Below are 15,320 nucleotides of genomic sequence, written 5' to 3'. Positions count from 1 at the left end.
ATACCAGACAAATGTATACAAGATGAGCAGAGTAATAGCAACACCACCACCATCTAACAATTTCCAGAGGTGCAGCAGTGTTGGTCTTAGTTTGTAAGGTGCCACACAACTCTGTGCTATTTTTACAATCATCTAACTTTGCTATAGCTGCAGTGAGAGAGAGAAAAACCTTGCTCTGGATTGAGTCCTAATCGAACAGAAGCAAACTTGCTGATCACTTCACTGCAGCAGTTTCATGACGGAGTTTCCCTCTGAAGTTGGAAGACTAGAGAAGAACGGTGACTCGCGGTGACGCGATTGGCTGGTAGCGGCAGGTGCATCGTGCGGGGCTGTTCGGAAGCCAGTCCCTGCGGCGCGGGGCGGGGGGAGAGAATGGCGGTGCGCGCGGAGCGCATGACAGCGGCGCGGTCTGTTAGCAGGGGACGGGCAGGGCAGTGACTCTTGGCAGGCGCAGCAGAGCCTCCTCCGGGGAAAGGGGGTGTGTCTGCCCCCTTCCCTTCCTTCCCCACCCCCATTTCGTGGACAATGGGCCAAACCCGGAACTCTGCCCCTGCAGCTGTTCGGGCGGCCAGCGCGCCGCTCTCCTTCTCGGCGAAAGCGCCGTGAAGCGGCTCTGGAATGGAGCTCACCGAGGTCAACCTGGCCGGCGACCACCCCGAAACAGGAGGGCGCAGCTGCGCGGCGGAGCCCGCCCGGGGCAGGGTGGGCAGCAGCGCGGACAGCCTGGCGGACGAGGACGAGGTCGAGGAGGAAGGAGAGGTGGCGGAGGTGGCGGCCCCCTGCCGGAGCAGGAGGGCCAGCCGCGCCTCCTCGCTGGTGAGCGGCCTCCTGACCGAGCTGTACAGCGTGGGGCGCGCCCGCCACCGCGACAGCGTGGACAGTTCCACGGAGGCGTCCGCCGGCTCCGACGCCTTCTCCGGGGCCAGGGGCAGCAGCGCCGAGTCGCGCTTCCTGCAGGAGCTGCAGCGGAGGCCTGGCCAGCGGCACCAAAGGAAGTACCTGGCCCAGAAAGGTAAAGGGGACCGACCGAGGAGGAGGCCGCCGCCGCCGCCGCCCTAGCACCCAGCCTTCCCGCACTTGGTGCCCTCCAGGCTACAACTCTCAGCGTGCGCCACCATTGGCCATGCTGGCTGGGGCTGATGGGAACTGAAGGCCAAAACGTCTGGAGGGCACCAGGTTGGGGAGGCCTACTGCAGGCCTTATAGGGGGCATCCTCCGTTGCTTAATAGCTGAAAGGGAGGGGAGTTATCGCATTCTGTACGATAGCCGCCTGGCAGGCAGAAGTGCAAGAGGTGAAGCCTCCCCCTCCTCAGTATCCCCATACTTGGGGGTGCTGCAGTGGCTGTTATAATTGTACAGGAGCCCTGCCTGGAAAAGAAAGGTGGCAACACTTTGGAAAGTAAGGGGAGGAACTCCTCCCCTTAATAGCTGCTGGCCTTGACTGGGAACATTGCACCCGTCTTAGATGTGAGTGTGTGGATAGGCTATAGTTACTCAGCCTGGGGTGAAAAGCAGTCTGCGCCTGTTCACGGAAGACTAATTTCTTTACTATTAATATGTTCCATAGACAATATGGAACATAGGATGCTGCCTTATCCTGAGTCAGACCGTTGGTCCATCTAGCCCAGTACTGTCGACACTGACTGGCAGCAGCTCTCCAGGCTTTCAGGCAGGATTCCTTCCTAGCCCTATCTGGAGATGCCTGGAATGGAACCTGGGACTTTTTTCATGCACTGAGGGGCTGTAGTTCTACCACTGAACTACAGCACCTTCCAGTGGTATGCCACAGTGGGCTCTTATTGCTTCTCAGTTCCACACTCATCCTACTCAGTCCTTCAAGTACGTACATGAGGGGTGGGGAACCTCAGGCCAAGGGACCAATTCCAGCCCTCCTTTCCCCCAACCAGTGATCATTTGGTGGTTTCCTGGCTTCTGTGCTGTTTTTCGCCATTCTGAAAGGTTGAAATTCCTCTCCCAAGGCTTAGTTACTGGCAGTTAGAGTTATAAGCTAAAATATCCTGGTGTTTTTTGTGTTTTTGGCCTCACTCCTTTTGCCTTTGGTCCTTGCCACTTTGCCTTGACCACGACCACCGCTGGAATATGGCCCATGAGAGCATCTCCAAAATTGAATTTGTTCTTCAGGATGAAAGAGGTTCCCCACCCCTGATTTAAATTAAGTCCAGGGTTTGCTGCTTTTAATTTCATTTATTGCATTTGTATACTGTCCAATAGCCAAAGCTCTCTGAGCCATTAACCAAGTTTAGAACCCATAAAAATACAATATTGTACATAATATAAATCTGTTTACATGCAAACATATAAACACTATGTGCGTGTATATTTATACACACACAATTTTAAAATCAAGCATAAAAATCCCAGGACCCGATTAAAGTGCCAAATCCCTGAGGCTGGAGGAAGGGCTTAACCTGGGGCTGAAAAGATAATAATGTTGGCTCCAGGCAGGCCTCACTGGGGAGATCATTCCATAATCGGGGGGGGGGGGCACCACCAAGAAAGCCCTCTCCCTTCTTGCCATCTTTGTAGCCTCTTTGTAACCCAACAGTTACCCATGGTTTAGACAACCCAGGAATTGGCCAAGGCATGCGAACTGGCCAATCAGTTGATACGCGCGAATCAGTTGATACTCGCATAGCATAGCTGTTGATACAGGCTAATTGTAGGTATTCAAGTTTTAAGATTGGGTGTCCCCAGTCACCTTTTCCTTCTCCTCAACCAGTTATCTGCTTATTTTGTGCTCCTCTCCTATCTTCAGCAGGGTTAAGTATTTGTTTACTGTGTTCATATGCCACCCAATAACAAAATGTTATCTGGGTGGCTTCCAATAAAAGATAAACAAAAAAGAAAATCAATAAAGTAAGTTGATTTGAACCATTCTAAACTAGCTCTAGCCTGCATCTACGTTATTACACTTCCTTTGTATAAGGCAACTCTGTTGTAAGTCACACCAGACTTTCCAACAAAAATCTGTACTTTGAATTGGGCCTGAAAATGGACTGGAAGCCAATGCAGATGGCAAAGTACAGGCCTAATATTATCATACCACTCAGTCTTCCTGCCCTATTTTGGACTAGCTGAAGTTTCTGGACTATTTTCAAAGCCAGCCCCTTGTATAATGCATTGTAGTAATCCAACAGGGAGGCTACCAGAGTGTGGAAAGCTGTAACAAGGCTATCTTTGTCCAGATAAGGTCACAGCTGATACATCAGCCTGATCAAAAGTGCTCTTAGCTATGGGGGCCATTTGTGCCTCCAGTGACAATGCTAGATTCAAGAGTACTCCCAAACTGCAGACCTGATCCCTTAGGGAGAATGCAGTACCCTCCAGAAAAGCCTGAACACCAACCAGTAACAGTACCTTTGTCTTGTCTGGACTGAGTCTCAGTTTATTGGCCCTCATCCAGTCCATTACTGTACTCAGACACTGCTAGCCCACTGTGACCTCTTTGTGCAATGTTTTGCAGATAAAATCAGTCTTATCCGTGTTTACTTGGATGCCATAGTTGATACAAGTCCAGTGGATGTAACAGTCTGCCCCCTGCTTGTCCAGTTACAATGGATACTTTTCAATTTGTACAGCCCTAGCATGTGGACAGGATCCTTGGAGATTTAAGGCCTACCATTTTTGTTCTGAATCCTTGGCCTTCCTGGCTTGTAAAAGCAGCTGGGGTGGACCTGCTGAGTGGGTAAAGGTAGTGGGGAATGCCTCTTACTGCAAGGTGTGATTCTAAAAAAGTCTAAAAGAGTCCGTGGTAAGACCTCTTAAAAAAACAACAACACCCTCTTCTTTTCTCCCTGTCATTTCCCCTGTTTCTTTACTGGCTATCTGTATTGCTATAGTTTCTTCCTCCAAACCTAAAGGTTTGGGTTTTTTAGAGCTATTGCTTGCATAGTGATCACTTACATTAAGTACAGTTATTACCTTCAGTTACTGATTACAGGTATAAGATTTTCCTTATTTATTTTACCTAATATCATGCAGAGTGGCCATTAATTTAAATGTTTATCTTTGATAATCTGCTTTTTTCCACTAGAGGGTGCCGTATAGGTACTTAATTATGTAAGTAAAATAATAAAATTAATAGTTCTCTACTGTGTTAAACTACTGCGCCAGAATTCTGTAACACTTTAGATATTTTGCTTCATTCAGTATAGTCTCTAGACTTTTAATCCACCCCTATAGCTGCTGGTGAACTGAGATTACCCACACTATTTTGACTGTATATGGAGAAGAAATTGCTATTTAAAGAACAAACTTAGAATGCTGGTTTGCATTCTAAGCTTTTGTAATGCTGGTGAATTTTATATTTGAAAATCTCCAATCCAGCCTGCAGTAAAACAAAACAATCTAAGGGAGCAATCCTATGCATGTTTAGACAGAAAAAAAGTCCTGCAATTCCCAGCATGCTCAAGTCTCATTCACTTCTGACTAGGCTTGCATAGGACTGTGCTGTAAGTTACCTGCACATTAGATATTTTAAATGTTTGCAGCTAATGAAGAATTTATAAAACTTAAAAGTCCTCTTTGCCAAATGATTTTGCCACAGGCAAAAGAGTAAATAGGAAGTGTTGCTGCAGCTGAATCTTGTAAACGGTATTCAGTACATAAGGAGAAATTTACCTTCTAACAAACAGTCTGAACGTTCATTTAATAAAAAAGAAAGAAAAATGTTTGTCTCAAGTTGATGGATATGTCCAAAGCTGTAGATTCTAAAGTCTAGAGGGAATTTGAATGCAATTCTGATTCCGATTCCATGATCAAGCGCTAAAGATTTTATTGGCTTTTTATTTTATTTGTTTTTATTGTTTATGTTATTGTTTTATATTGTTTTGATGAGCTATATTCTAGATTTCAATGCTGTACATTGCTTTGGGTAGTTTTTGGCAGAGTAGTGACCTATAAGTAATATTAAAGTTGTTATCCCTTATTTTTCTGCAGTGCACTTCCTAAGGTGTGTGGCACACCAGGAACTCCTATGACTATGTGAGGGATTTCCCCCAAGAATATGCATTTATATGATAAGGCCCTTTTGAGGAGTATCTTAGTTCAGCCTTCCCCAACCTGGCATCTTCCAGATGTGCTGGATTACAATTTATGTTCTGACTAGGAATTATGGGTGTTGTAGTCCAACGCATCTGGATGGTGTCTGGTTGAGGAAGGCTGCCATAGAGATTACCATGGGAGGAAATGTGTTCTCAAGTTACAGGTTTCAGCTATTGGGCTTTTTCCCCTCCTGTTTGTTGATAGATACCAACGAGTTGACAACAATAATACGAGAGCTGAATTACAGAATTTGTGTCCAATCAGCAAAACTACTTCGCCTTCTGAAACAAAAGGACAGGCTTTTGCATAAGGTGCAGAAGAACTGCGATATTGTGACAGCCTGTTTGCAAGCAGTTTCCCAAAAACGGAGTAAGTACCATTGTCTTTTTAAATCCAGGAATACATGTTGTATTCCAAAACACAGTTCTGCTTGTGTTGTAATTTAGAAATGCTTTTTAGTCCAGGAAAACTATTTCAGGTTTCCGTAAATATATAATGTATGTGGAATAGACAGGACTGCAGTTCTGAGCTGGAGCTTGGTTCCATTCAAAGTATGCATTTTATATACACTTGATTTTCTAGAGCTTGTAACATATTGGCCAGTATCCTATGCTGCAGCTCCACTATTTCTGTTGCACCTGTGGAACAGATCACTAGTGCAGCAGGAACTAACAGCTCCTGAAATAACCTCAGGATGGAGGACAAACACTTTATTTCCAGAACAGAACAGGTCAGCAGAGTTCCCTTCTGTGAGCTCTACTGACCTGCCCCATTCCGAAAATTAGTGTTGCTGCTAGTTTCTGGTTGTTTCAGGAAACACTAGTTCCTGTTGCATTAGTGATCTGTTCCACTAGCATGGTGGCAGTGTAGGATACTACCCATTGTTTGTAAAGAAACTGATTTTCAACTAGTAGCATTGGTTTAATAAGGTTGATTTTAGAACTAAACAGTTCTGGAATGTCAGAAGGCATTTAGAGGGGTGGTATGGCATTTTACAGTTCTTCTGCACCTTATGCGAGGGTTATGGAATTGTATATTTGAGGTCAGAGTTGTACATGGCAGGACTTCAAGGCTGCTTCCAAGGCATACTTATTAGGAAGTAAATCCACTGAATTAAGTGGGACTTACTTCCAAGTAAATATGATTAGGATCAGCTTGTAAGTTTATTTGTTTAAGACTTTTCGATCCTGCCTTTCAGTATAGAATTCTCAAGGCAGCTTGCACCATTAACAATAAAACAACTTAAAGCCATAATCCTATATACACTAACCTGGAAGTGAGTCCCATTGAACTCAATGGAGCTTACTTTTGAGGAGACTAGTATAGCATTGCACTCTAAAATAAAACATGTAAAATAACAAGGAATTCACCTGCAACAATGTCCTCAAGTCATTTAAAATCGTAAGCTGCTAACCCCCCCTAAGAAACCAAGCCATTAATTGCCCCGGGAAACACAAATTTTTCCTGATGTCTGAAAGCAACAGATTCATTGCCAGGTGGAAAGATGAATCTAGGAGGGAATTTCATAACAGGGAAACAGTTACAAAAAAGATTCCGCTCCCTAATGTCCAAAAGAAATGTATCAAAAGAAAGGAAGTAAAAAATTAAGAGAGATGTAGTCCAGGTCACAAAGTGTGTTTTATGTATGAGGTGTAACCCAGAAATGTGAAGCACTTCTAAGTCCCAGTGACTTACAGGCAAAGAGCATATAGCTCTTTGCTATAGCTCTTTCAGCATATAGTTTGAAACCAGTAGCTAGGACTTTGGCTGGGTTTTGCCCACAGAAAGATATAACTCTGGGAGTACTAGTAGACAGCCATCTATATTTATTCAGTTGTGAAACGCACAACTAGCACTTATCTTCTCTCCTCTCCTGTCATTCAATGCATTACAACTGCTATGTTAGAGCAAAACAGCAACAAAACTTGCTTGCCAACCCTGATTGGGAAAAAGAAGAAGAAATACTCACCTTTAAAACTCAGACAAGAGCACCATCATTATTATTTTATTCGTCTTATTACATTTATATCCTGCCTTTTTTCCTCTTGCAAAGAACCCAAGGTGGCTTATGTGGTCGTCCTCCTTTCCATTTTATCCTCACAACAACCCTGTGAGGTTAGTTAGGCTAAGAGTCATTGAGTGGCCCAAAGTCACCCAGTGAGCTTCATGGCCAAATGGGGACTAGAACCAGGATCTCCTGAGTCCCAGTCCGATCCTCTAACCACTACACCACACTGGCTGTTCTATGGAAATGAAATTGCTTCAGGAATTAAATGGAGTTTGTTTCTGCTTCCCTGATGCTAAGCTCATTTACTTATGTTGAAGAAAAAGATAAAATAACAACTTGAGCTTCTATGACCATGTACATTCCCAGACAGCTGCTTCCTCGCTATTAAACGTTTAAAAAAGAAGAAAGAAAGCACAGCGCAGCGAATAGCATCGGCCCCAGTGGGCCACAGCATGCCCATGCCAGTCCAGTTGCTGATGCCAAGCCTGTTTGCTGATGCCCCCATCACCCGCCACTTCCTGGGTGGTCATTGTCCTCTACTCCACCTCACCACTGAGTATCAGACAAATGTTCTGATTCCATAAGGGTGCAATCCTATTGAATGTTTGGACAGAAAAAGGTTCTACTGGCCAGGGAATGCTGGGAGTTGTAGGATTTTTTCCATCTAAACATCCATAGGATTGCACCCTAAATGTTAAAATTATTAGGGTTGTATTCAGTGCTAGTCCTGTTTAGAGTAGGCCCATTGAAATGAATGGGACTTGGGTTAGGCTCATTGAAATGAATGGGATTTAGGTTATCCTAACATTGGACACAACCCTTACTGTACCATTGGTTGGTAGGTATATTTAATTATGTTTACAAATTCTAATACCGCAGCACATGTATATAATGCCACGACGGTTGTTTTCAGAAATTTTCTAAAGCTAATGTTCTTTGTCTTGTATCTTTTTCTTTAACATGCAGCATGGCAGTGTGCTATACTCAGGTACAGTAAATGAAATAGCATGAACACTGCACTAAAATGAGCTTTTAAATGCATGCAATGAAAATAAATTATGCTACAAAGGCTTTATTCTGATGTACTAATCTTAAGGTTCTCTCTCTGGGAGTGGGAGAGCAAGACAACAACGCTCTCTACACGAAAGTGAAATAGCTGCTTAGAATCCTATGCATATTTACTTGGAAGTAAGAACCACAGTTCTGTAACAGTGTTAATTGGAGCTTATTCCCAAAAAGCATGCTTAGGATTTCGGACTAAGCCTTGATTCTAAAACTATGCATGCATTTCTTACTTCCAAGCTGGAGTAATGTCTGCATGCTCTTAAGAGTAAGTGGTCTCAGTTTTTGTCATGTTAGGATTTCTTAAGTTGGCAAAATAACTAACTGGCAGTGTTCACTTACACTGGCTTCCTGTGTAATATTTTGCCTTAGAGTACAGATACCGGAATACAGCAGGCATGTGTCCCATCAGTTGTGAAGGATGCATGCATGATTTTGGAACTTTGTCCCAACCAGAGAGTAATCTGTGTGTACACAACGGATGCAGTACACATGGTTTGTCTTTGTCTTGCGGCTGCATGTATACAGCTGAATCTCCACCTGTCTTCATACAAGGGTATGGCTCGGTGTATGTGGAAAAAGTAACATAAACAGCAGCCTTGATGTCGCTTTTAATTATAATGCAAAATGATGGCACTCACATATGGTATAGCAAAGGGTACCTATATCCTGTTAGCAATGATGCCCCTCCCACCTCAGAAAAAGTTGGGTCTCCACCTCTGGTTTAGCTTTCTCAAAAGATAGTGGGCTGGCCAGTTGGCACTCTGCCTTGGAACTCTTCCCCTTAGGCCATAGTTTGTGGGAAAGTAGCTCCCTTGTGCCACACACCAGAGATATGTCGGTATACCATCGGAAGATGGGACTCCCAGGTCGGAAGATGGTCAAAAAGCTACTGGGGAGGAACAGAGTTCAACTAGCCCCAGATGCGATGACGCAGCTAGCTCAAAGCCGAAAGGACGGCTAGCAGCCAATGGTGCTGGTGGTGAACGACGAATCCGATGTTCTAAAGATCAACACACCATAGGAACCTGGAATGTAAGATCTATGAGCCAGGGCAAATTGGATGTGGTTATTGGGGAGATGTCACCAGATCTACTACTGTGGACAAGAGGACCACAGAAGAAATGGAGTAGCCTTCATAATTAATAATAAAGTGGCTAAAGCAGTGCTTGGATACAATCCAAAAAATGACAGAATGATCTCAATTTGAATTCAGGGTAAGCCATTTAACATCACAGTGATCCAAATATACGCCCCAACTACAGATGCTGAAGAAGCAGAAGTAGATCAGTTCCATGAGGATCTGCAGTACCTACTGGATAGTACGCCAAACAAAGATGTTATTTTCATTACAGGAGACTGGAATGCTAAGGTGGGTAGTCAAACAACACCTGGAATTACAGGCAAGCATGGTCTGGGAGAACAAAATGAGGCAGGACATAGGCTGATAGAATTTTGCCAAGACAACTCACTGTGCATAACAAACGCTCTCTTCCAACAACCTAAGAGATGACTTTATACATGGACTTCACCAGACGGTTGACACCGAAATCAGATTGACTACATCCATTGTAGCCAAAGGTGGCGGACATCTATGCAGTTGGTAAAAACAAGACCTGGAGCTGATTGTAGTTCAGATCACGAACTTCTTATTGCACAATTTAGAATCAGACTAAAGAGAGTAGGGAAGACCCACAGATCAGTTAGATATGAGCTCACTAATATTCCTAATGAATATGCAGTGGAGGTGAAGAATAGATTTAAGGGACTAGATTTAGTAGATAGGGTCCCGGAAGAACTATGGACAGAAGTTCACAACATTGTTCAGGAGGCGGCAACAAAAAACGTCCCAAAGAAAAAGAAAACCAAGAAGGCAAGATGGCTGTCTGCTGAGACACTGGAAGCAGCCCAAGAAAGAAGGAAAGCAAAAGGCAACAGTGATAGGGGGAGATATGCCCAATTAAATGCAAAATTCCAGAGGTTAGCCAGAAGAGATAAGGAATTATTTTTCAACAAGCAATGCGCAGAAGCGGAAGAAGATAATAGAATAGGAAGGACAAGAGACCTCTTCCAGAAAATTAGAAACATTGGAGGTAAATTCCAGGCAAAAATGGGTATGATCAAAAACAAAGATGGCAAGGACCTAACAGAAGCAGAAGAGATCAAGAAAAGGTGGTAAGACTATACGGAAGATCTGTATAGGAAGGATAATAATATCAGGGATAGATTTGATGGTGTGGTCAGTGAGCTAGAGCCAGACATCTTGAAGAGTGAGGTTGAATGGGCCTTAAGAAGCATTGCTAATAACAAGGCAGCAGGAGATAACAGTATCCCAGCTGAACTGTTTAAACTCTTGCAAGATGATGCTGTCAAGGTGATGCATGCCATATGCCAGCAAATTTGGAAAACACAAGAATGGCCAACAGATTGGAAAGAATCAACCTATATCTCCATACCAAAAAAGGGAAGCACCAAAGAATGTTCAAACTATCGAACAGTGGCACTTATTTCACATGCCAGTAAGGTAATGCTCAAGATCTTGCAAGGTAGACTCCAGCAATTCATGGAATGAGAATTGCCAGATGTACAAGCTGGGTTTAGAAAAGGCAGAGGAACTAGAGACCAAATTGCCAATATCTGCTGGATAATGGAGAAAGCCAGGGAGTTTCAGAAAAACATCTATTTCTGTTTTATTGACTATTCTAAAGCCTTTGACTGTTTGGATCATAACAAATTGTGGCAAGTTCTTGGTGGTATGGGGATACCAAGTCATAGATCATAGATCATAGAATCATAGAATAGTAGGGTTGGAAGGGGCCTACAAGGCCATCGAGTCCAACCCCCTGCTCAATGCAGGAATCCAAGTCAGAGCATCCCTGACAAATGGCTGTCCAGCCTCGTCTTGAAGGCCTCCAGTGTGGGAGAGCCCACCACCTCCCCAGGTAATTGGTTCCATTGCCGTATTGCTCTGACACTCAGGAAGTTTTTCCTGATGTTCAGTCGGAATCTGGCTTCCTGTAACTTGAGCCCATTATTCCGTGTCCTGCACTCTGGGATGATCAAGAAGAGATCCTGGCCTTCTTCTCTGTGACAACCTTTCAAGTACTTGAAGAGCGCTATCATATCTCCCCTCAGTCTTCTCTTCTCAAGGCTAAACATGCCCAGTTCTTTCAGTCTCTCTTCATAGGGCTTTGTTTCCAGTCCCCTGATCATCTTTGTTGCCCTCCTTTGAACCCTCTCCAGCTTGTCTGCATCTTTCTTAAAGTGTGGTGCCCAGAACTGGACACAGTACTCCAGATGAGGCCTAACCAGTGCTGAGTAGAGGGGAACTAGTACTTCCCGGGATTTGGAAGCGATGCTTCTATGAATGCAGCCCAAAATAGCATTTGCCTTTTTTGCACCCACATCACATTGTTGGCTCATATTCAGCTTGTGATCGACGACAATTCCAAGATCCTTCTCGCTCGTAGTGTGGTTGAGCCACGTATCCCCCATCTTGTAACTGTGCATTTGGTTTCTTTTTCCTAGGTGCAGAACTTGGCATTTGTCCCTATTAAATGCCATTCTGTTGTTTTCTGCCCAGCACTCCAGTCTATCCAGATCACTTTGAATTTTGTTTCTGTCTTCCAAAGTATTAGCTATCCCTCCCAATTTTGTGTCATCTGCAAATTTGATCAGCATTCCCTGCACCTCCTCCTCCAAGTCATTAATAAAAATATTGAAGAGCACTGGGCCCAGGACTGAGCCCTGCGGTACCCCACTCGTTACCTCTCCCCAGCTTGAGAAGGTCCCATTGATAAGCACTCTTTGGGTCCGATTCTGTAGCCAACTGTGGATCCACATGATCGTTGTTTCATCTAGCCCACTTCGAGCTAGTTTGCTCATCAGGATATCATGGGGCACTTTGTCGAAAGCTTTGCTGAAGTCGAGGTATATGATGTCTACAGCATTCCCACGGTCTACAAGGGAGGTGACTTGATCAAAAAATGAGATCAGATTTGTCTGGCAGGACTTGTTTTTGACAAATCCATGTTGGCTTCGAGTAATCACGGCATTGTTGTCAAGGTGCTTCCAGATGGATTGCTTTATGATCTGCTCCAGAATTTTCCCAGGGATTGATGTCAGACTGACTGGTCTGTAGTTCCCAGGTTCCTCCTTTTTACCCTTTTTGAAGATAGGGACAACGTTAGCCCTCCTCCAGTCATCTGGCACTTCCCCGGTCCTCCATGATTTCTCAAAGAGAATAGACAGCGGTTCTGAGAGCTCTTCTGCCAGTTCCTTTATGACTCTAGGATGCAGTTCATCTGGCCCTGGAGATTTGAACTCATTCAAAGTAATGAGGTGTTCCTTGACCATATGCCTGTTGATCTCAAGCTGCAATCCTGCCCCTTCAGCCTGTACTTCGCCTTTGCCAGGGGGGTCATAGACCCTCTTTTGGGAGAAGACTGAGCCAAAGTAGGAATTGAGCACCTCTGCCTTTTCTTTGTCCTCTGTTATCATTTTGCCATCCTTATTTAATAGCTGAACAACCATTTCTTTCCTCTGCCTTTTACTATGCACGTAGCTGAAGAAAGCCTTTTTGTTGTTTTTAGCATCCCTCGCTAACCTCACCTCGTTCTCCGCTTTAGCCTTCCTGACGCCATCCCTGCAATTCTGTGCTACCTGCCTGTACTCTTCCTTTGTTACTTGGCCTTCTTTCCACTTCCTATATGTGTCCTTCTTTGTTTTCAGGTCATCCCTAAGCTTTTTGTGAAGCCACATTGGCTTCTTCTGTTGTCTTCCACCTTTTCTTCTTGTTGGAATTGTTTGTGATTGTGCCTTGAGAATTTCCTTTTTTAAAAGTTCCCACCCATCTTGGACTCCTTTTCTCGCTAGCATTGCTTGCCATGGGACCTTACTGATCATTGTTCTGAGTTTATTAAAATCAGCTTTCCTAAAATCCAGGGTACGCGTTTGAGTACACTCGGCTTTTGCTTCCCTTAGAACCAAGAACTCAAGTACAACATGGTCGCTTTCCCCCAGAGTTCCTGTAACTGCTACTTTATCCACTAAGTCATCTCTGTTGGTTAGGATCAAGTCAAGGATAGCCGATCCTCTAGTTCCTTCCTCTACTTTCTGTAGGAGGAAGTTATCCGCCACACAAGTCAGGAATTTCCTGGAGGGGCCATGTTTTGCAGAATTTGTCTCCCAACAAATATCGGGGAAATTGAAGTCCCCCATTACTACTACATCATGCTTCCTTAAAACATTGGCTATTTGCTTTTCAAAAGTTTCATCCTTGTCTTCTCCTTGATTGGGTGGCCAGTAGTAGACTCCGACCACCAGGTTCCTTTTATTCTTTGCTCCATTTATTTCAACCCAGATGCTCTCGATGGGGCTACCAAGCTCCTCCTCCTGTATTTCTGTGCAGAGATATGTATTTTTCACATACAGTGCAACCCCACCTCCCTTTCTGTTCCTCCTGTTCTTTCTGAACAAGTGATATCCTTCAATTGCTGTATTCCAGTCATGAGAGTCATCCCACCAAGTCTCAGTTATACCTATCAGGTCATAATTTCCCTCTTGTATTAAGAGTTCAAGTTCGTTCTGTTTGTTTCCCATACTCTGGGCATTAGTATATAGACATCGAAGACCATGTGCTTCATAGTCTGGCTTTCTTCCTACATGTGTCTGAAGACTATTATTGGGCGCTATCAGCGCTGTTCTCTCCATTGCAGTGCATGCGCTTACGTCCATTGTTACCCCCAACATTACATCTCCCTTCCCCGTAGGATTCAGTTTAAAGCCCTCCTGATGAAGTTCTTCATGCTGTGGCCAAACACATTCTTCCCAGCCTTTGTGAGGTGCAACCCATCCCTAGCCAACAGCCCATCTTCCAGGAAGTATAGCCCGTGGTCCCAGAATCCAAATCTCTCTCGTCGGCACCACCTTCGTAGCCAGTCATTCACCCGGAGTATTTTTCGTTCCCTTTCTATCCCTCTTCTAACTACTGGAAGGATGGATGAGAAAACTATCTGGGCCCCAAAGTTCTTGAGTTTCCTTCCCAAAGCTTCAAAGTCTGACGTGATCTCTTCGTAGCTCCGCTTGGCGGTATCATTTGTTCCCACATGGATGAGAAGAAAGGGATACCTGTCAGTGGGCTTTATGAGTGCAGGCAACCTTTCAGTCACGTCTCTAATCTGTCCTCCCGGGAGACAACATACCTGGCGAGTCCACGGGTCTTCGCGACATACTTGGGTCTCGATCCCACGCAGCAAGGAGTCTCCCACTACTACCACTCTTCTCTTCTTCTTGTAGGCCTGGGTTTCATCGCCTCTGTTTGACTGACCTTTAGCCTCTTGCTCACTCTCATGCAGGTTCCCCTGTGATTCTTCGTCTGCAGGCTGTCCTCCAGTCTCATCTGCAAGTACCTGGAATCGGTTCCACAGCTCCACCGCTTCCACTGGTGCAGAGTGGCGTCTAGTTCTTCTTCTCCTAACTGTCACCGTTTTCCAAGGAGTATCCTCTACTCCATTTTTCTTCACCTCAGCATTTCCCACTGCCTCATCTTGCTGTTGCTCTTCAAGCTTCTGGTCTGCCCTTTGCTGCTGTAGTTCCCCCATTCTGTCCAAGAACTCTTCGTGTTCTCTTATTCCCCGGAGGGTTGACAGTCGCCGCTCCAGTCCACTTACTTTTTCCTCCAGCAGCGTGATCAACTTGCACTTGTTGCAGGTGTAGGCCATGTTGTTCTCAGGCAAGAAAACAAACATTGCACACACCTTGCAGGTCACCACCACTGGAGAGTCTTGTCCTTCCATAGCCTCTTTTCCCTTTTTGTGTCTAGCTTTGTGATTGTTCTAGACTAGCCTGTGCCTGCTCCTCTACTCAGTAGAGGTTAAAAGCAGAGTCCCACTGGTGTGGAAGTGTGTGTTACAAGACAAATAAATGAAAAAAAGTTAGTAAAAAAAATTAAAAAATTAAAAAAAATGTTAGGGGCCTCCCCCTTGACCTCCCCTGCCGAACTCCCCTGGCCAACTCCTGTTTGCTCCCCCTGTCTGCTCGCTCTGTTCGCTCGCTCTCTGGGAGCTTGCCTGCTTCTGTAGTCCCTGGACCAGCTGGAGCAGCTTGCTCTGCTCTGCTCTGCTCTGCTGGGAGGCAGGAAACAGACTGAAGCTTCCCGCCCAGTCAGCTGCTGGGAGTACTCAGG

At 44.8% G+C, this 15,320-nt stretch overlaps 1 protein-coding gene across 2 annotated transcripts in view; it reads left to right on the top strand.

Annotated features, from left to right (window-relative positions):
- The first annotated feature begins 349 nt into the window (after positions 1 to 349).
- Positions 350 to 15,320, top strand: part of TBC1D30 (TBC1 domain family member 30) — a 65,233-nt gene continuing 50,262 nt past the window's right edge. For both annotated transcript variants that reach the window (XM_084810582.1, XM_084810583.1), the window contains exons 1-2: positions 350 to 1,012; positions 5,269 to 5,433. In XM_084810582.1, coding sequence (XP_084666708.1) covers positions 619 to 1,012; positions 5,269 to 5,433 — 559 coding nt within the window. In that variant the 5' untranslated portion in view covers positions 350 to 618. The remainder of the gene's footprint in view (positions 1,013 to 5,268; positions 5,434 to 15,320) is intronic.

Source organism: Heloderma suspectum, chromosome 7 (assembly GCF_057233095.1).
Source record: "Heloderma suspectum isolate Gila_16-S chromosome 7, 16-S_ref, whole genome shotgun sequence".
In the NCBI taxonomy this organism is placed as follows: domain Eukaryota; kingdom Metazoa; phylum Chordata; class Lepidosauria; order Squamata; family Helodermatidae; genus Heloderma; species Heloderma suspectum.
The sequence above is the reverse complement of the archived record's forward strand: the minus strand, read 5'-3'. Positions and strand labels throughout refer to the sequence as shown.